The sequence below is a fragment of the Rattus norvegicus genome, chromosome 16, assembly GCF_021556685.1.
Source record: "Rattus norvegicus strain SHRSP/BbbUtx chromosome 16, alternate assembly SHRSP_T2T, whole genome shotgun sequence".
Classification (NCBI taxonomy): domain Eukaryota; kingdom Metazoa; phylum Chordata; class Mammalia; order Rodentia; family Muridae; genus Rattus; species Rattus norvegicus.
The window spans coordinates 59,659,357-59,681,858 of record NC_141549.1 but is presented as its reverse complement, the minus strand read 5'-3'; the positions used below and the strand labels follow the sequence as shown (position 1 = coordinate 59,681,858).

Below are 22,502 nucleotides of genomic sequence, written 5' to 3'. Positions count from 1 at the left end.
CATCCCATTTGTCAATTCTTGATCTTAGAGCATAAGCCATTGGTGTTTTGTTCAGGAAATTTTTTCCAGTGCCCATGTGTTCCAGATGCTTCCCTAGTTTTTCTTCTATTAGTTTGAGTGTATCAGGTTTGATGTGGAGGTCCTTGATTTGTTTTGGGGTTTCGAGCCCCTTCAAGCTCTTCCAGTTCTTTCTCTGATTCCTTCAACGGGGGTCCTATTCTCAGTTCAGTGGTTTGCTGCTGGCATTCGCCTCTGTATTTGCTGTATTCTGGCTGTGTCTCTCAGGAGCGATCTACATCCGGCTCCTGTCGGTTTGCACTTCTTTGCTTCATTAATCTTGTCTAATTGGGTGGCTGTATATGTATGGGCCACATGTGGGGCAGGCTCTGAATGGGAGTTCCTTCAGTCTCTGTTTTAATCTTTGCCTCTCTCTTCCCTGCCAAGGGTATTCTTGTTCCCCTTTTACAGAAGGAGTGAAGCATTCACATTTTGATCATCCGTCTTGAGTTTCATTTGTTCTAGGCATCTAGGGTAATTCAAGCATTTGGGCTAATAGCCACTTATCAGTGAGTGCATACCATGTATGTCTTTCTGTGTTTGGGTTAGCTCACTCAGGATGATATTTTCCAGTTCCAACCATTTGCCTACGAATTTCATAAAGCCGTTGTTTTTGATAGCTGAGTAATATTCCATTGTGTAGATGTACCATATTTTCTGTATCCATTCCTCTGTTGAAGGGCATCTGGGTTCTTTCCAGCTTCTGGCTATTATAAATAAGGCTGCGATGAACATAGTGGAGCACGTGTCTCTTTTATATGTTGGGGCATCTTTTGGGTATATGCCCAAGAGAGGTATAGCTGGATCCTCAGGCAGTTCAATGTCCAATTTTCTGAGGAACCTCCAGACTGATTTCCAGAATGGTTGTACCAGTCTGCAATCCCACCAACAATGGAGGAGTGTTCCTCTTTCTCCGCATCCTCACCAGCATCTGCTGCCACCTGAGTTTTTGATCTTAGCCAATCGCACTGGTGTGAGGTGAAATCTCAGGGTTGTTTTGATTTGCATTTCCCTTATGACTAAAGATGTTGAACATTTCTTTAGGTGTTTCTCAGCCATTCGGCATTCCTCAGCTGTGAATTCTTTGTTTAGCTCTGAACCCCATTTTTTAATAGGGTTATTTGTTTTCCTGCGGTCTAACTTCTTGAGTTCTTTGTATATTTTGGATATAAGGCCTCTATCTGTTGTAGGATTGGTAAAGATCTTTTCCCAATATGTTGGTTGCCGATTTGTCCTAACCACGGTGTCCTTTGCCTTACAGAAGCTTTGCAGTTTTATGACATCCCATTTGTCAATTCTTGATCTTAGAGCATAAGCCATTGGTGTTTTGTTCAGGAAATTTTTTCCAGTGCCCATGTGTTCCAGATGCTTCCCTAGTTTTTCTTCTATTAGTTTGAGTGTATCAGGTTTGATGTGGAGGTCCTTGATCCACTTGGACTTAAGCTTTGTAATTAACAGCTTTCTAAGAAGCTGTTAATTTCTTTCTTTATTTTTTCCTTGAGCAGGTTATCATTGAGTAGAGCATTGTTCAACTTCCATGTGTATGTGGGCGTTCTTTCCTTATTGTTTTGAAGACTAGCTTTAGCCGGTGGTGATCTGATAGGATGCATGGGATTATTTCTATCTTTCTGTATCTGTTGAGGCCTATTTTGTGCCAATTATATGGTCAGTTTTGGAGAAAGTACCATGAGGTGGTGAGAGGAAGGTATATCCTTTTGTTTTAGGATAGAATGTTCTATAAATATCTGTTAAGTCCATTTGGATCATGACTTCTGTTAGTCCGTCTACGTCTCTGTTTAATTTATGTTTCCATGATCTCTCCATTGATGAGAGAGGGGTATTGAAATCTCCTACTATTATTGTGTGAGGTGCAATGTGTGCTTTGAGCTTTAGTAAGGTTTCTTTTATGTATGTAGGTACCCTTGTATTTGGAGCATAAATATTTAGGATTGAGAGTTCATCTTGGTGGATTTTTCCTTTGATGAACATGAAGTGTCCTTCCTTATCTTTTTGATGACTTTTGGTTGAAAATCGATTTTATTCGAAATTAGAATGGCTACTCCCGCTTGCTTCTTCAGACCATTTGCTTAGAAAGTTGTTTTCCAGCCTGTTACTCTGAGGTAGTGTCTGTCTTTGTCTCTGAGGTGTTTCCTGTAGGTATTGAAATGCTGGATCCTCATTGTGTATCTAGTTTGTTTGTCTTTTTATTGGGGAAGTGAGTATATTGATGTTGAGAGATATTAAGGAATAGTGATTATTGCTTTTTATTATCTTCGTATTTGGAAGTGAGATTATGTTTGTGTGCTTGTCTTCTCTTTGTTTTGCTGCAAAAAGATTAGTTTCTTGCTTTTTCAAGGGTGTAGCTTGCTTCCTTGTGTTGGGCTATACCATTTCTTATCCTTTGTAGGGCTGGATTTGTAGAAAGATATTGTGTAAATTTGGTTTTGTCATGAAGTATCTTGGTTTCTCCATCTGTGGTAATTGAGAGTTTTGCTGGGTACAGTAACCTGGGCTAGCATTTTTGTTCTCGTAGGGTCTGTATGACATCTGTCCAGGATCTTCTGGCTTTCATAGTCTCTGGTGAGAAGTCTGGTGTGATTCTGATAGGTCTGCCTTTATATGTTACTTGACCTTTTTCCCTTACTGCTTTTAATATTCTTTCTTTGTTTTGTGCATTTGGTGTTTTGACTATTATGTGACAGGAGGAGTTTCTTTCCTGGTCCAATCTATTTGGAGTTCTGTAGGCTTCTTGTATGTTTATGGGCATCTCTTTCTTTAGGTTAGGAAAGTTTTCTTCTATGATTTTGTTGAAAATATTTACTGGTCCTTTGAGTTGAGAGTCTTCACTCTCTTCTATACCTATTATCCTTAGTTTGATCTTTTCATTGAGTCCTGTATTTCCTGTATGTTTGGGGCCAGTAGCTTTTTCCGTTTTACATTATCTTTGACAGTTGTGTTGATGATTTCTTTGGAAATTTCTGCTCCTGAGATTCTCTCTTCTATCTCTTGTACTCTGTTGGTGATGCTTGTATTTATGGCTCCTTGTCTCTTCCTTTGGTTTTCTATATCCAGGGTTGTGCTTTGTGCTTATCCCTTTGTGCTTTCTTTATTGCTTCTATTTCCATTTTTTAATTCCTTCACCTGTTTGTTTGTGTTTTCCTGTAGTTCTTTCAGGGACTATTGCATTTCCTCTCTATAGGCTTCTGCTTGTTTATTCATGTTTTCCTGCGTTTCTCTAAGGGAGTTCTTCATGTCTTTCTCAAGGTCCTCCATCATAATGATTAAATGTGATTTTAAATCTAGATCTTGCTTTTCTCGTGTGTTTGGATATTCAGTGTTTGCTTTGGTGGGAGAATTGGGTTCTGATGATGCCATGTAGTCTTGGTTTCTGTTGCTTGGGTTCCTGTACTTGCCTCTCGCATTCAGGTTGTCTCTGGTGTTATCTTTTTCTGCTATTTCTGACAGTGGCTTGACCGTCCTATAGGCCTGTGTGTCAGGAGTGCTGTAGACCTGTTTTCCTGTTTTCTTTCAGCCAGATATGGGAACAGAGTGTTCTGCTTTCAGGCATGTAGTCATTCCTGTCCACTGGCTTTCAGCTGTTCCTGTGGGAGTATGTCCTGAGTCCAATAGGCAGGTCACTTGGAGCAGAAAAGTTGGTCTTACTTCTGCTCTTGGGCCTGAAGTCACTCCTCAGGGCTAGGTTTCAGCTCTCTGTGAGGGCAGCAACCAGAAGGGCCTGCCCTTCCTTCTGGTCCCTGTGTGCAAGGGGCCCTAATGGCACTATGTGTTTTCCTCTAGAGTCAGAAATGTGGGCAGAGAGTAGTCTCCTCTGGTTTCCCAGACATGTCTGCCCCTCTGAAGATCTAGCTCTCCCTCCCTCGGGATTTGGGTGCAGGGAGCTGTTTGACCGGGTCCCTTAGATCTGGGCACAGTCTGGTTCACAGGGCACCTGCAGCTTGACTGCCCCTATCTTCCTGTTCCCAGAGGCCCTATACAGTTTCCTCTTGGGCCAGGGATGTGGGCAAAGGTACGCAGAAGTGGCGGTCTCTCTGGCCCTGCAGTCTCAGGATTGTCCACAGGTCTGGGCAATGAGCTCTCTCTCCCCTGGGGTTTGGGAGCAGGGAGCTGTCTGCATCTCACTTTTATGTTACCTCAAGCTAAGATGGAAACAAATGACAAATCTTTCAAATGTTCTTGAGTAGAAGTGTAAGCTCCTCTATGAAAGATTTCTAAATAAAAAGAAAATGATTGAACTGAAAAGTTTATATTTTATAGATTTTTGGACCCTGGTCACCACCACTGAGCACTCAGAAGAAGACAGCATTGCTCAGAGGCCCTGAGCAGTTTGAGGGCAGAGTGGGATTTTCTGAAGCCACAGTAAGAGGTGCAATGAAGTTTTAAGTTGGAAACTCTCCTGAAATCTGTTTCAGTGCAATACAGCTGCTTTCCAAGCCCATGTATGAATTTCTAAATTAAGAAGTTGCAATCTCTCTAGCATTACCATGGTTTACCCTGCCCAGTTCGTTTACCTGTTTGTGACTTTGAATAAGTTACTGATAAGAAGTACCTGAAACTACAGCAAATTTTTATACTTGGCTTTTATAAAACAATAACCTAAGCAGTTAAAACATTTTAAATATTCTAAAAGTCCAATATCAGACTTACTGTTACATAGGTATATTATTTTTGATCATGCCAACTTAAATATATTTATCACAGAGCCTGCTAGCATTCTTGTAGGGAACAAAGTAATAAGCACTCTGACCTAGTCAGTGATTTAATCCATTGATGGATTCAGAACCTGAGCAGATTGTCGATCAGGAGGTGACATGGAAGAGATATTCTAGTTGAAGAAAATGGGTCTCTATGGGTATGTCCTATGTCTTCTTCCCTATCTCTTACCATCATTCTTCTCTGCTCCCTGGGTGCCCTGAGACATGCCTCTTAGTGTTCTGCCTCATGTCAGGCCAGAAGCAATGGGTCTACCCAATCATATGCATAGAAAACTGTGCATGAGTCATTGTAGGGTTTTGGGTTCTCAGTCTGCTCTGCCATAGGGCACAGCTACTCCGGGTTTGTGCTGGGCCATAGGGAAGTGCAGAGGTTCTGATGGGGCTTGGAAAAGCTTAGTCTGAAGAGCTGAACTGCTGGAGCTGTTTTGGGGGGATGAGGCCAAACTATCTAGTTCTCAGTCTCCTAGATTCTCAAGCACCACTGGGATTCATAGGGGTTGCGGGGTATGGGCTGTGTCTAGCCCAGGGCCAGGCAGGGTGGGGTGGGAAGGGGGAGGTGAGTTCTTACTGGTAGCACAGTGAGAGTCCTTGGATTGATGGGCAGTGGCAGACTTGGTAGCAGTTGTGTCTGGGAGTACAGAAAGGCTTTGGAAGATTAGACAGCTGCTGTGTAGATAAAGGTCTTTTCCATGATACCTCACGGCAGATCCCAATGAAGAGAGATAGTCTGTGGTTCCAAATTATTCCACTTGCCATGGTGGAAAGTGAGTGGATGCATAAAACCATATCCCACTTCTCTGGTTAGGCCTGAGATTAAATACCTTTGGTAGGGAGGAATATCTGGAAGGGAAGCTTATTGGCCACGCCCTCTAGTCCTCTAGGTACCTCATATAGCATAGAGATCTCTGTCTTGAGCCTACATGACCTCAGGCCATGTCTCTTTTCCTATTGTCTTGGTCTGAGTTGTTAGGGATGTCTCATCTCCATGTGGAAGGGCTTGGGGCATTGCCCTTATGTGACTGACGACCACAAATCTATTGGGCACTGCAGCTCGTGACTGGGACTTGATGCCAGGGAACAGGCAAAGTTCCTGCCATACTTTCAGGCTTCAAAGCTTTTAGCTCAACTGAGGACCGGACTACCTCTCACTGCCCCACATCTCCCCCTTTATTATTTTATTTAAAAGAGAGACATCACTAAAATGACTGTGTTATTTGTAGTGCACAGTTTGGGTGAGGTGGAGGTATCAAAATAATACCAATAAAGACCGGAGGGGTAACACAACTAAGTCAGAGGGGCATGGGGGTTGGGAAGACAAGGGATTATTGAACCAATTAATTGTTCCATGGGTTACATAGTTTGTGAGAGTATTAACATCAGTTTAAAAAAACATTTGATTAATCTAGGTAGACATCATATTTTCCTTACTATCATGGAACTTTCCCCAAGTTCAGTAGCCATTTGATTTTGGCAAGAGAGGTTAATCTATAACTGGAAGGTCCCAAGTCTGTCCTCTATGGGTTGCAGCTGTCATCTATGGATCTTAGAGTGTTTGTCTAGGCAGTCTTCAGTCAGATGAGGTGTCTGGAGGAAGGCAGCTTTTTTGTCCCAGGTGGATCTAAGGAGATAGCATTTAGCCTCTTCTGGATCTGTGGCAGCAGTGCTGTCCTTTTCTTTTGTGGAAATATACCTTAGGGTAATCACAACAAAGGAGCAGAACCCCAGTAGGGCGGTGTCTGTATTGTGCATTAAGCCTAGAATGGTTTGTTTGGGAGTACATCATGGTCTGTTGTTATGATCTTAGAAAACTAAGGGTGAAAAAAGGAATTTAGTCCTGGAAGGCATCCTTTAAGTCTGTTTTGGATGACTGAGGAAGAAATTATGCTAACTGGGTATCTGGGGTAAGTAATTTCAGTTTGTCCAGCAAAGGAAACTGGTTGTTAATTAAGGATTGAATAATGGTTATCGGTATAGTTTGTTTGACCTGTGGAAGTAGATTAAGTATGATTTTTGAAACTTAAAGGAAATCTTAAACAAATTGAAAATTTTTGGACATAAGTCTCTGGGGCTTCAAATCCTTTATCTCAACTGAGGACCAGGCTACCTACTTTTCACTGTCCCACCTGCAATAATAAGGAATCTTCTTTTTTAAAAAAAAGAACAGTTTCTTTAAGGCATTTGTTATGCAAATGAAGAGTCTAAATACAACAACATTTATTTCATGTCCAAAGACATTGTTTATTAGTAGTCTAACATTGATTTTTTTCAGGTCTATATAAAAAGTACTATTACCGAGCCAAAAAAAAACCAAACCAAAACAAAACAAAAAAAACTCATGGATGGGCCATTGACAAGAGAAATCTATCATGTTGCACACCTCCTTCTAACCACTACCTTAAGGATCAGATTCTCATCAGTCTTCAGACCAACCTGCCAGTAGATATTGGCAGTTTTTTATATGATTGCCTAAGAACTAAGTTATCACAACAATTGCCCAACATTTCAATCCCGCCAACAGATTTTTGACACCTACGTCAACAAAGAAAGCAATGGTGGCAGTTTGCCAGCCACGCCCCTCCACACCCCCTGACATTGCTAATCACAGAGCTGTAAGATCGGACAGACAATCCAATAGGTTTGCTTTAGTTTCCACTAAGCATTACTTAATTCTTTATCCACTTGTATCACATTCTCTCAACCCTCAAGAAAAACTGTGTAGTTTTAATCTATTGGGTGAAAATTTAAGTGACATATTCAAGATAGATAAAGCAATTTTAGGAAAATTTTCTTTATCAATAACATGTTGCTTTTTCTTACATGCTTTTTCTTATTATTTTGTAGGCTATGAAACATTTCAACTTGTTGGCCGATAATCCTGACATATATCTGATCTTTGTATCGCTGTCTTTCAGATTACCTTCTGCTGAGACCTCTGAAACACAAGTCAGGGACAAGCTATGCTTGAAACTGAAATAGAATGTTAGTCTAGTAGAAAACATATGTGGGGCAGGTTCTTCTCTCCAGCCAACTACTCCCAACCTGCCCACAGGGCACCTGGTGCCTTCAGCAGAAGGATAGTGCCATGGTCAAGGAATAATGGGATGATGTACTTCTTATCTCTTGTAGATTTCAGTATTTTTCTGTTTTCCATTTTTGACAGCCTGTTTATGGAGTATCCTTACGAACTCCTCTTTGGCTTGAATTTATGAGCAATCTCTTGGCTTTCTGTACCTGAAGGCTGTCATCATTTCCTGTGTGTGGACAACTTGCAGCATTATTGGCTTAAATATGATTTCTGAACCTTTCCATTGTTTCCTTCACAAAATTCTGGCTTCTGTAGATATGTTCTCTTAAAGGAACTTCCTAATTGTCACTGGCCTTCATTCTTTTTTCCTTTTACTCTTTTCACTTCATAATGTCAAGTGTACCTTGAGTTTATAGATTCTTCTGATTGATCATTTCCTCTGTCATGTATTCTGAACTCTTCTCTGTCATTTCACATGCATCCACTTTTGTAGAACTCATCATTGGACATAGTTTATTTTGGGTTGCTTCACATTTTTGGTAACTTTTCAAAAAACCTTTGTATGCCTAATAGAGAAGTCATTAAGTCTCTGTGAGTCTCTGTTTTCAAAATCAAATTACTGTAAAACATTACTTTATGTGTTAAAGACATAAAAAAGTAAGAATCAGAGAAAATTGAAGAGATTTCTCAGTCTTTTTCACTCTTGAGTTGCTAATCCAACTCTTAAAATGTGAGTAGTTCCCATTAATTTTCCTATCCCATCTTTCTTTTCTTTTTTCTTCCCCCCAGAGCTGATACCTGAACTCAGGGCCTTGCGCTTGCTAGGCAAGCACTCTACCACTGAGCTAAATCCCTAACCCCCCATCTTTCTTATATTACTTTCAAGAAGTTAACAACTTGAACCTAAAGACACCACACACTTCAGGCACAAGAAAATCAAACTTACCTAGAAGTTCTATCTGGGAACTAGTGCTCATAATATTAGAAGATACTATACAAGCTGGAAAAGCAGAAAGTCAATGAATAGTTCTACTTAGACAAGGCACCTATGACACATAGCAATGACCAGTCCCAAATGCTATCCTCAGTGGTACAATGGTGGTACTTTCATCTTGGGGACAACCAACAGCTATATAATTGGACCTAATGCTCATTAGATAAAAGGGAATTCTTGCCTGGTATTGTAAACTTAATCAACTTCTTGTTACTGAAGAGGTCAAGGTCCCTGGAGGAAAACTTGTCACTATCCCTTTCCTAAATCAATACAATTTCTAACTATTCTAGATAGTTGTCCTTACACCCATAGATAAGTGTATCTCTCACCCCTCATCAAATAAGTTTCCTTTTTGCAACATATAGAGACTATTAAAGAACTCTACAAGTAGTCAACGTGCAAAGAAAAAGTGACCATAGGGTTCCCAGCTCCAATCTATGCATTGCTAACACAACCCCTATGTCTAAGGCTTAGGGAAAATCACAGAGAGGCAGAGTGGAGAGATTATAAGATCCAGAGGACCAAGATGCCCCCTGCTAGATAGTGTCTTCCAGATGTGACAGGGAAGCCATACCCATGAAATTTCTGCAATACGGTGGCTTAAGCAAGACCCACGTAGTGACACCACCCATTGGCATGCCAATATGAAGTAGGGGAAATTTCACAAGGTTCCACCAACAGATGAAGTGCTGCAGGCAATCCACAGTAGCTAAAAGGGAAAGAGAAAGAGAAAAACTGATGTCTCCAGGGATAAATCCCTTGACAGTTTATCCAATCCCTAGAGGTCAGTTGGGAGGAGACAAGTAGAGGCAAGGCAAGGTGTGGATAGAAATATGTATGTATGGAATCAATGCATAATCCATACATGTATGGAAACACCACAGGTAATCCCATTCATTTGTACAAGTCTTATGCTTTAATAATTATAATAAAACAATTCCAGTAAGTGACTATCTCTTGCATTCTATTCGTTTCCTCTGAGTTTATTCAATGTGTTAATGTGCAGCTGTTTATAACAGGCCTTTAGGATGTTCTTTATTTCAGAATCAAGTTACAATGCCTTCCCTTTCGTCTTTAATTTTATTTTTTATCATACTATTTTAGTACTCTCGCATTTCTCTTTTTAGTTTAACAAAATCTTTCTTGATTCTTTTCTTTTTTTTCCCTTAAAAAACTACCATTACTTTTATCGTATTTTTCTATTTCCTTATTCTTTCTTTGTGATTTCTTTCCTTCTGCTAATCTGAGGCTGTTTATCATTTTAAATATAGGTATTGTTACTATTATTATGATGATATTGCATGTGTGTGTGTGCACATGTGTGTGTGTGTGTGTGTGTGTGTGTGTGTGTGATATGTTTGTGAGCACACCATGATATGAGTATTCAGATCAACAGACCGTTTTTAGGAGTTGGGTCTCTTTCTTTCACCTAGGGCTGAGACTCAGGTTGTGAGGCTTGTACCGGGTGCACTTAAGAGAAAAGGTCTCCTTTTCTTATATGTGCATTGCTGTTATGCCTGCATGTCTGACTGTGAGGGTGTCAGATTCCCTGACATTGGAGTTACAGAGAGTGATGAGCTGGCTGCTGGATGTGTGTGTGCCATGTGGGTGGTGGGAATTGAGCCCAGGTCCTCTGGAAGAGCAGTCAGTGCTCTTTACCACAGAGCCTTCTCTCCAGCCTTGCATTTTAAAAGAGTCTTTCTACATAAAGTTTTTATTTTTTTCTTTTTCTTTATTCTTCTCTCATATACTATATCTTGACTGCAACCTCCTTTTCATCTTCTTCTCCAATTCCCCCTTTCTCCCGTCTCCCCAAGATCCACTGAGCCTCAGTTTTCCTTCATAAAAGAGCAGACCTCCCAGTGATATCAACTGAACACAGCATAAGCTGCAATAAGAATAGGCCCAACCTTCATATCCAGACGGGGTGACCCTGCGGGAAGTGTGCATTGAGCCATTATCTCTCGAGTGTGAGCTTCATTTATTCCTATCGTTGCAGTTCTGTGCTGGCTATTGCTGCTCACAACCTCTTTAGTACTAACTTCCTTCAATCCCACATGGTTTGGATCATCTGGTTTTTGTTTTTGATTAGATCCTGAATTTTTTTCATTGCTTCTATTTGATCTCATCTGCCCCATTGGTCATTCAACAGCATATTGTTTAACTTCCACACATTCGCAATATTTTTCTAGCTTCCTTTATCACTTTTTATTTTAGTTACTTTCAAGTTAGTAGAGATAATTGATGTAATCTTTTGAAGTGTTTATGATAGATACAGTACAACGAATCAATACTGAGAAATGCTTGTCCCTAGTTGTGAAGAATATATATGGCTCAACCTATATATGCTTATTAACTGTTATAGCATAGTATTGGCCAGTTGTGATGTTATATGTTAATCATGGGAGAGATTATAAGCACTGTTGAGAATGAGTATTAAAGTTTCCTGCTACTTTTAGATTTTTATTTCCTTTTTCAAGTCCATTAAGTTTTTCACATACCTGGGTGTTCTGAAATTCAGTGCACATAGATTCAAAACAATATTAGAATTACATTAAAAACCTCCAGGAAGGCATACTGTAGCATTATTTCACTTATACACCCACCCACCCACACACACACACACACACACACACGCGCGCGCATGCACGCACGCACGCACGCACAATCTAATAAAAGTGCTTTTGTAAAAGAGAAATCATAGATCAAAAGAGCAACAGATGAACATTATGTTTCTACAATCAAGGAAATGACTAGAATCTGAAATAAGTCTGAAACAAACTATTCCTTAGCAAATTCAGGGAACATGTGTTCCTGAAGATAGCATGAAAATAGATTTCTAGTCCTCTAAAGATGTCATGAAATAGGTTTATAAATAGGTTTAACAAGTTAAGGGATTTACTTTGTATTCCTTTGTGATGTGAAAGCAGCCATATCAAACAGAGAGGCTAGAAACTCTGAAGTCAAATGGAGTCTCCTTTTAAAAGTTATGTCGAAAGTTGAAAAAACTGAGAAAGTTGAAGAAGGTAAATTATGGAGAGCTGAACATACTAAGGACATGTGAGGTAAAAACAGACATGGGGTACAACAAACTTACAGATTTACTGAACTCTATCTTACTGTGGATGCTCAAAGATAATAAACAGTTAATCTTGCTTTTGTGGTTAACTCTAGCCAACTTGTTAAACACACTCAACTCTGATCGATATTTAGAAAACAGCCACATAGTCGATCTAACTATGAAATTTGTTTGCATGTTATCTTTATTTCTAACCCCTCTTATTCTATACTTTTTTTGCCTGCTTCGATGTTAGAATGCAGCATAATAGATAAGGCATATTTATACACAGGTGTAAAAATGTCTCTGAATGATTTATTGGCCTGGAGAAAGGTATATATGATTACTAATGTGTGGATGACTTAGAGAAGTTTTTTTAAGATTTATTTTATGTATATGAATACACTGTAGCTGTCTTCAGACACACCAGAAGAGGGATGGTTGTGAGCCACCATGTGGTTGCTGGGAATTGAACTCAGGACCTCTGGAAGAGCAGGTCAGTGCTCTTAACCACTGAGCCATCTCTCCAGCCCCAACTTAGAGAAGTTTTAAAATGGGTTTGAACTTTTCTTTGAAAACTGAAGCTCTTCATGTGGTCCATGATATGACTAAATGTTGAGGAAATAAGCTAGGGCAGCAGCATGAGGAAGGCTTCTGAAGGAAAGATGACCATGCTGTGTGTGAGGGGCAAACACATTTAGAAAACAGAAAGGTACGTCCACATGGCAAAGCACAGTAAATATGGATAAAGAAGGCAGCAGTAAGTAAAAATAAGGTTCGGTTGAGATGGTGGAGACACAGTGGGAAGACCAAATGCCAAGTCCTATATTCTAAGAGGCTCTTGTTTCTAAGCAACTGTATTTAGAACTTAATCCAATGAGAGACAAAGGAAGAAAGAACTTATGTTCTATTTGTCATGTGAGTTCTCATGTAGAATCTTTGCTTATAAAATGCTTCTTACAAATGAGTCATGACTAAGACCACACCAAGATATTATCACTACATCTGGTAAGTCACTCAAGATGTTAGGTCAAAAGGACAGAAGTTCATGAACCTTGTTATTTCTAATTCCGCTGTCTTTATTTGGTTGGGATAAACTGTTTTTAATGTTATTATTCATAGTTTATAAAATATTGAATTAGACTTAAATGAGGGTGAGGGCTAGGTGATGATTAAGACTGATGAGTTTAATGAAACTGGGAATTGGAGTTGGTGGAGACAGTGTTGAGAGTTCTATATTAATATGGCACAACAGATTCTTTTAAGTTTATTTCCACCACCACCACCACCACCACCACCGTCATATGTATGTGTTTATGATCCTCTATGTGTGTATCAGTGTGTGTATGTGAGTGTGTGTAAGTCGGGATGGGTGGCAGAGGATTGGTGTGGAAGTCAGAGAACAACTTGCACGAATTGGTTCTCTCCCACGATAGGCGTCTAGGATCAAATGCAGGTGATCAGGCTTGGTTGCAAACACTCCTACCCACTGAGCCTCTTCTCCATATTCTTTTGCTGAAAATGTCACAATCCTTCAGAACCTGAAGCCTCTTAAGTCATTGTTTAAAATAATGTACGATGTAAGAAAACTGGCTCAACTTTTGAGTTTCTTTGCCAGTGATCTGTTTGCAAGGTGAGGTGTTAGGAATGAATTCTGGTAGTTTTGTAAGGGTTATATTTATCAACAATATCATTGGTAAATCATCCTTCCTATCACAAACATATATAAACTCATAGCCAAATATACCCATATACTATATATATCAAGATATAACCATATCATTAAATAATATTATTTATAGTTTTTAACACAGTATCCTCAAATATTCCTTCTACTGACTTTGCTTACTTATGTGGGGTCCTGAGCAATTCATAATGGAAGCTTCCTGTCCTACCTGATTACTTCCTCCAAGCACTGAAGGTTTCTTGTTACTTTTATAAGATCCTCCCCCAAAAATTCTCCTGCGACCAATGTGCATCAACAAACCAAAGTCTTGGAAAATATTGTACCTTGTGCTTAAGAAGTATTAAAAGACATATTATTTTTCTTATTTAAAACCGTATGATGCAAGTTCAATAATTTGAAAAACACAATTTTCAGACAGAGTCCTGCACATTGTTGAGAACATGCAAAATAATAAAATTAAGAAAGACTGTGAACAACAGATTAGAAGCTATTACTATGAGGCTGTTTGGGGGAAAAAATCTTCCTTCTGTGGGATGAAGAGTCTTGAATTTTGTGTTTCCTTATCTTCTCCAACCTTCTCAAAGGATTTGGTAATTCATATTCCCAGGAAAATTGTCAGAGTATTATAAGAATGTCAAAAACTGGAAACAAATGAAGATGCATATGTTGAATGATCAGTGGTTGGTGAATACATCTTTCCCTCACAAATCTACATGTGCAGATTATTACTAAGACCATTGTTTCAGTCACCTACACTGACCACTAAGACCCATATCCTCCATTTGTATTTCTCAAGTGTGTATCATACTATCTACATTTCATGTAAATTAACATGCTTTCACAATAAATAAAAAAAAACCTCGTAGGATCTCTGCTGCCAGCAGATTCTGATGATCAGCATTGTTGAGACAAATTTTTCAATATTTGTATTTTTAAAATTTATCAGATATATCTATTTGGAAATTAATCTCTAGCAATTTTTAACTTTTTCATATTTTCTTCTTTATTTTATTAATCAACTAGTTTACCTTACATCCTGATCATAGCTTCCCTCCCTCTTCTCATTCCAGTCTCTTCCTCTTTTTTTCATTAATTAATTTATTTACTTTACACCCCAATCACAGATTCCCAGTCCCCCTCTCATCCCAGTCTCTTTCTCTCACTGTGCCTCCAACTCCCTGCCTTTTCTCCTCAGAGAATGGAGACCTCCTGCATATATCAACCTGCCTGAACATATCAAGTTGCAGTAAGATTAGGTGAAACTTTTTCTATTGAAGCTAGACAAGGCTGCCCAATTTGGGGAAAGGCATGCAAAGGCAGGCAACACAGTCAGACACAGCCACTGCTCCTCCTCCTGCTCCTGCACCTCCTCCTGCCCCTGCCCCTGCCCCTGCCCCTGCCCCTGCCCCTGCCCCTGCCCCTGCCCCTGCCCCTGCCCCTGCCCCTGCCCCTGCCCCTGCTCCTCCTCCTGCTCCTCCTCCTGCTCTTGCTCCTGCTCCTGCTGTTAGGGGTCCCACATGAAGAACAAGACACATATCTGTTACATATGAGTAGGGGGCCTAGGTCCATCCCATGCATGTTCTCTGATAGGTGGATTGGTCCCATTGAGCCCCTGTGGTCCTAGTTCTATCTCTTTCAATCTTCTCCCTGCTCTTCCTGAGTCTGCCTGTTTGGTTGTGGTCTCTGTATCTGTTTCCATCAGCTGTTTGATGAAGCCTCTCATATGACAGTTATGCTTGGGAGGGGCATAACTGGGATATATTATATGAGGAAAGAGTCTATTTTCAATAAAAAGTGTACTCTTTTTATAAATATATCAAATATAAATTCATTTGAGGAACATCTATCAAAACATCACACCTAATTTGACTATATTATTTATTGATTTACCACATTAAGATACTCATTACAGAAGGTTCCAGTCCTTTGACTGCAATTTGACAGAACTGCGGTAAGACAGAACAAGCAGTGATTTATTCGATGAAAGTGCATGTTAGGGCCTGGAGAGATGGCTCAGTGGTTAAGAGCACTGCCTGCTCTTTCAGAGGGCCTGAGTTCAATTCCCAGCAGCCATGTGGTGGCTCACAACCATCTATAATGGAGTCTGATGCCCTCTTCTAGCATGCAAGTATACATGCAGATAGAGCACTCATTAAATAAATAAAAATAAATTAAGAAGGAAGAAGGAAAATGCATGTTAAGGACAATGCACTTAATTTTGTACAAGTTTGGTGAGAAGTATGCATAATTTATCACTAAAAATGAAAACATTATATTCTTTGGTTGACTCTTTATAAATCACATTCTTCTTGGAGAAAAAACAAATGGCTTTCTCACATTTGTGCTAATATAATCTCAATTTAAATATTAATGTAAATGTTGTCCCATATGTGTATATGTTTAGAAAATGATACAGTGAATTCATGTGTCTTTTATCAAGGCCTGACATAGACCTGTGAACAACTTTGATTTTTTTGAACACACAGAGTGTGACTGTACCACTCCAAAATTAAAGAGCAAATTAAATGCACAATATGTAATCATGTCTTGGTTCAAATGCTAAGACATATTTATTTACACAAAGTCTTCTACATTAGTCAACTCATGATGAAACTCCTCTCATCTCTGCATCTTTTTCCTATTTCTTAAAGTCTTCCTGCTCTGATGGATCTACTCTTCCAGAAGACAGACTATTAAGGGTCTGTGCTGCATGAGATCTAGACAAAGGAAGTACATGGACAAGAGGACCACATCCCATCCTCCTTTGTTTGCTTCCTCTAGTAGGACATGGTGACTGTGAGGGAGGCTCTGGTTCACGCAAGGATCACTCTCCTTCAGGTATGGTGGAGGGTGTTGCTCTTTTCCTCTGTATGGCCCATGACTTTGTGTACTGAACACAAAGCACCCCCAGAGACAGTGATACCCGTGAGGGTAATTGTCTCTAGTAAAGAGATGAGTCTTACAGGCTGGATGTCCTACAGTCTGCACTTTGGAGGCCACAGACACATTATCTCCTTGAAGTCCAAGAACTTTTTGGTATCAAGACAGCTCCCTGTGTTCACATACAGTGACCAAGGTGTTCTCTTTGAGGACAGACCTTTTGTCCAGACTGACTGTTACTACCTTGGTTTTGTGGATGAAGATCCAGAATCCATGGCTGCTCTTACAACCTGTTTTGGGGGCTTTCAAGGCATATTACAGATAAATGATACAACTTATAAAATTAAGCCCAAGACCCCCTCTTTCACATTTGAACATCTGCTTTACAAGATAGACAGTGAAGAAACTCAATTACACCCCATGAGATGTGGATTAACAGATGAAGAAATAGCAGGGCAAGTGAGACTTCAAGAAAATGATAAGTCCACTCTAATGCAAAGCATCTATGGGTCATGGTGGTCTCATGGATTGTATATTAAACTGGCATTGGTTATAGACCATGAACAATTCCTTTATCGGAAAAGTAACACTTCTCTTGTGTTAAAAGATGTATTCAACATTATGAATGGGATAAATCTCTCCTTACTTTCAGTTGATATTAATGTGGCTTTACTTGGTCTTACTATTTGGACTCAACGAAATCCCATACCAGTGCAAGACATATATACTCTCTTGCCAGCATTTTGTTTGTGGAAGACAATGAACTTTAATTCTCAGATGGCATATGATATTGCACATCTCTTCGTGAATTATACTTTTGGTGACTATTTTGGCATAGCCTTTGTGGGAACTGTATGCAATAAGACATTTGGTTGTGGAGTTGATAGGCTCTTTGGAGACAATTTCCTTACCATTGGACATATTGTGGCCCACGAGATAGGTCACAATTTGGGCATGCCACATGATGGGATACTTTGTTCTTGTGGAGAGGGACCATGTTTGATGTCTGCTACAATGGAGAGTTCCAAAAAACTCAGCAACTGTAGTTACGAATTCTTGTGGGCCAACATAGCCAAAAAAAGCTGCCTACAGAGGGAGCCCAGCTCTTCAGATATCTTCCCAATGAAGATCTGTGGGAACGGTGTAGTTGATGATGGCGAGGAGTGTGACTGTGGATCTCAAAGCTGTGGACGTAATAGTAGGTGTTGTCTGCCTACCTGTATTCTGAAGTCTGGAGCTAAATGTGCTTCTGGACTATGCTGTAACTTCAAATGCCAAATTCAGCCATCTGGCACTCTGTGTAGAACGAAGGAGAATGAATGTGATCTTCCAGAATGGTGCAATGGGACTTCAAAGGAGTGCCCTGAGGATACATTTGTACAGGCTGGGACTTCTTGCCTTGGTAATGGCTACTGCTATGAAAAAAGATGTAATAGCCATGACGACCACTGCAAGAGAGTTTTTGGCGAACATGCCATGAAAGCATCTGACAGATGCTACAAGGAGCTCAATACTCGTGGTGATCGCTTTGGTAACTGTGGACTCAAGAACAAGGGGTATGTGAGATGTGAGACCTCAGACATCCTCTGTGGGAGGATTCAGTGTGCCAAAGTGAAAACATTTCCTATTCTGGAAAGTCATTACACTGTTCACTGGACTCGTTTCAATGATGCTTCCTGCTGGAGTACCGACTACCACTTGGGGATGAAAATCGCTGACCTTGGTGACATAAAAGATGGCACAAACTGTGGTCCACAGCATGTGTGCATCAGCAGAAAGTGTGTTAATAAGCCAAGTTGGAAAAGTGATTGTTCACCAGAGACTTGCAACATGAGAGGAATCTGCAATAATAAACAGCACTGTCATTGCGATTTTGGCTGGAGCCCACCACTCTGTGTGGACAATGGGACTGGAGGAAGCATTGACAGTGGCAGTCCTGCACCCGAGGACCCTAACGCAAACAAAAGGAAAGGCATAGGAAAATTCATAATTTTGCTACTTCCTATTATTTTTGTGGTTGTAGTTTTGTTTCTATTGTTTTACCTGTTTAGAACCAATAGACTATCACTTGGAGGAGATAAACAGGCTAAAAAAGGTGAAGAGGCCAAACCCCCAGAAGAGGAAGCATAAGAAAAGCCAGTAGAGGAAGAGTAGGCTAAATAACCAGACAAGGATTAAGAGAGTAAACGAAACCATCAGACAAGAAAGAAGAGGCTAAACCATCCAACGAGGAAGAAGAGACTAAATCCACCAGATTAGGGAGAGTACCAACTCAATTTCAACAGCTTCACTTCTTCAACGTCAACCAACACAGAACAGAAAAATCTAATGAGTTGTCAAAATAATCTTTAAATTTAATGAAATATACCACATGGTAATATTTAGCATCCTGGTGTAAGAGATTTTTTTCTTTATTAACTTGAGTATTTTATTTACATTTTGATTGTTATTCCCTTTCCCAGTTTCCAGGCCTACACCCCCTTAACCCCTTCCCCCTCCCCTTCTACATGGGTGTTCCCCTTCCCATCCTCCCCCCATTACCGCCCTCCCCGCAACAATCACAGTCACTTTTAAAGAAGGAGTGAAGCATTCGCATTTTGATCATCCATTTTGAGTTTCATGTGTTGTGTGCATCTAGGGCAATTCAAGCATTTGGGCTAATAACCACTTATCAATGAATACATACCATGTGTTTTTCTGTGATTGGGTTACCTCACTCAGGATGATATTTTCCAGTTCCCTCCATTTGCCTATGAATTTCATAAAGTCATTGTTTTTGATAGCTTAGTAACATTCCATTGTGTAGATGTACCACATTTTCTGTATCCATTCCTTTGTTGAATGGCATCTGGGTTCTTTCCAGCTTCTGGCTATTATAAATAAGGCTGCTATGAACATAGTGGAGCATGTCTCTTTGTTATATGTTGGGGCATCTTTCGGATATATGCCTAAGAGAGTTAAAGCTGGGTTCTCAGGCAGTTCAATGTCCAATTTTCTGAGGAACCTCCAGACTGATTTCCAGAATGGTTGTACCAGTCTGCAATCCCACCAACAATGGAGGAGTATTCCTCTTTCTCCGCCTCCTCGCCAGCATCTGCTGTCACCTGAGTTTTTGATCTTAGCCATTCTCACTGGTGTGAGGTGAAATCTCAGGGTTGTTTTGATTTGCATTTCCCTTATGACTAAAGATGTTGAACATTTCTTTAGGTGTTTCTCAGCCTTCAGCATTCCTCAGATGTGAATTCTTTGTTTAGCTCTGAACTCCATTTTTAATAGGACTATTTGTCTTCCTGCGGTCTACCTTCTTGAGTTCTTTGTATATTTTGGATATAAGGCCTCTCTATCTGTTGTAGGATTGGTAAAGATCTTTTCCCAATCTGTTGGTTGCTGTTTTGTCCTAACCACAGTGTCCTTTGCCTTACAGAAGCTTTGCAGTTTTATGAGATCCCATTTGTCGATTCTTGATCTTAGAGCATAAGCCATTGGTGTTTTGTTCAGGAAATTTTCTCCAGTGCCCATGTGTTCGAGATGCTTCCCCACTTTTTCTTCGATTAGTTTCAGTGTATCTGGTTTGATGTGGAGGTCCTTGATCCACTTGGATTTAAGCTTTGTACAGGGTGATAAGAATGGATCGATCTGCATTCTTCTACATGCTGACCTCCAGTTGAACCAGCACCATTTGTTGAAAAGGTTATCTTTTTTCCATTGGATGGTTTTGGCTCCTTTGTCAAAAATCAAGTGACCATAGGTGTGTGGGTTCATTTCTGGGTCTTCAGTTCTATTCCTCTGGTCTATCTGTCTGTCTCTGTACCAATACCATGCAGTTTTTATCACTATTGCTGTGTAATACTGCTTGAGTTCAGGCATAATGATTCCCCCGGACGTCTTTTTATTATTGAGGATAGTTTTAGCTATCCTGGGTTTTTTGTTATTCCAGATGAATTTGTAAATTGTTCTGTCTAACTCTCTGAAGAATTGGATTGGTATTTTGATGGGGATTGCATTGAATATGTAGATCGCTTTTGGTAAAAGGCCATTTTTACTATATTAATCCTGCAAATCCATGAGCATGGGAGATCTTTCCATCTTCTGAGATCTTCTTCAATTTTTCTTCAGAGGTTGAAGTTCTGATTGTACAGATCTTTTACTTGCGTCATTAAAGTCACACCGAGGTATTTTATATTATTTGGGACTATTATGAAGGGTGTCGTTTCCCTAATTTCTTTCTTGGCTTGTTTCTCTTTTGTGTAGAGGAAGGCTACTGATTTATTTGAGTTAATTTTATACCCAGTCACTTTGCTGAAGGTGTTTATCAGGTTTAGTAGATCTCTGGTGGAACTTTTGGGATCACTTAAATATACTGTCATATCATCTGCAAATAATGATATTTTGACTTCTTCTTTTCCAATCTGTTTCCCCTTGATCTCCTTTTGTTGTCTGATTGCTCTGGCTAGAACTTCAAGAACTATATTGAATAAGTATGGAGAGAGTGGGCAGCCTTGTCTAGTCCCTGATTTTAGTGGGATTGCTTCAAGTTTCTCTCCATTTAGTTTAATATTAGCTACTGGTTTGCTGTATATGACTTTTACCATGTTTAGGTATGGGCATTGAATTCCTGTTCTTTCCAGGAATTTTATCATGAAGGGGTGTTGAATTTTTTTCAAATGATTTCTCAGCATCTAATGAAATGATCATGTGGTTTTTATCTTTCAGTTTGTTTATATAGTGGATTACATTGGTAGTTTTCCATATATTAAACCGTCCCTGCATACCTGGGATGAAGCCTACTTGATCATGATAGATGATTGTTTTGATGTGCTCTTGGATTTGGTTTGCAAGATTTTTATTGAGTATTCTTGCGTCGATATTCATAAGGGACATTGGTCTGAAATTCTCTTTCTTTGTGTGGTCTTTGTGTGGTTTAGGTACAAGAGTAATTGTGGCTTCATAGAAGGAATTCGGTAGCGCTCCATCTGTTTCAATTTTGTGGAATAGTTTGAATAGTATCGGTATGAGGTCTTCTATGAAGTTCTAATAGAATTCTGCACTGAACCCATCTGGACCTGGGCTCTTTTTGGTTGGGAGATCTTTAATGACTGCTTCTATTTCTCTAAGAGTTATGGGGTTGTTTAAATGGTTTATCTGTTCCTGATTTAGCTTTGGTACCTAGTATCTGTCTAGGAAATTGTCCATTTCCTCCAGATTTTCAAGTTTTGTTGAATATAGGCTTTTGTAGTAGGATCTGATGATTTTTTGAATTTCCTCCGATTCTGTTATTATGTCTCCCTTTTCATTTCTGATTTTGTTAATTTGGACATACTCTCTGTGTCCTCTCATTAGTCTGGCTAAGGGTTTATCTATGTTGTTGATTTTCTTTTGGTTCTGTTGATTCTTTCTATGGTCTTTTTGTTTCTATTTGGTTGCTTTCAGCTCTGAGGTTGATTATTTCCTGCCTTCTACTCCTCCTGGGTGTATTTGATTCTTTTTGTTCTAGACCTTTTAGGTGTGCTGTCAAGCTGCTGACATATGTTCTCTCCTGTTTCTTTCTGCGGGCACTCAGAGCTATGAGTTTTCCAATTAGCACAGCTTTCATTGTGTCCCATAAGTTTGGGTATGTTGTACCTTCATTGTCATTAAATTCTAAGAAGTCTTTAATTTCTTTCATTATTTCTTCCTTCACGAGGTTATCATTGAGTAGAGCATTGTTCAACTTCCATGTATATGTGGGCGTCCTTTCCTTATTGTTATTGACGACCAGCTTTAGCCCATGATGGTCTGATAGTATGCATGGGATTATTTCTATCTTTATTTATCTGTTGAGGCCTGTTTTTTGACCAATTATATGGTCAGTTTTGGAGAAAGTACCATGAGGTGCTGAGAAGAATGTATATCCTTTTGCTTTAGGATAGAATGTTCTATAAATATCTGTTAAGTCCATTTGGTTCATGACTTCTCTTAGTCTGTCTACGTCTCTGTTTAATTTCTGTTTCCATGATCTGTCCATTGATGAGAGTGGGGTGTTGAAATCTCCTACTATTATTGTGTGAGGTGCAATGTGTGTTTTGAGC

At 39.7% G+C, this 22,502-nt stretch overlaps 2 protein-coding genes across 1 annotated transcript; one reads left to right on the top strand and one right to left on the bottom strand.

Moving 5' to 3' along the window:
• The window catches only part of Erich1 (glutamate-rich 1), a gene marked incomplete at its 5' end in the record, with an annotated part of 52,793,804 nt that overhangs the window by 23,982,505 nt on the left and 28,788,797 nt on the right, over positions 1–22,502 (bottom strand).
• On the top strand, positions 12,833–18,820 carry Adam24 (ADAM metallopeptidase domain 24). The gene is made up of 2 exons (NM_001408681.1): positions 12,833–12,875; positions 16,206–18,820. Exon 2 carries the CDS (start codon positions 16,342–16,344, stop codon positions 18,562–18,564), a length of 2,223 nt encoding a protein of 740 aa, NP_001395610.1. The 5' UTR covers positions 12,833–12,875; positions 16,206–16,341; the 3' UTR covers positions 18,565–18,820.

Coding starts and splice junctions, on each gene's coding strand:
- Adam24 (NM_001408681.1), top strand. CDS start 16,342: ATGGTGACTGTGAGGGAGGCTCTGGTTCACGCAAGGATCACTCTCCTT.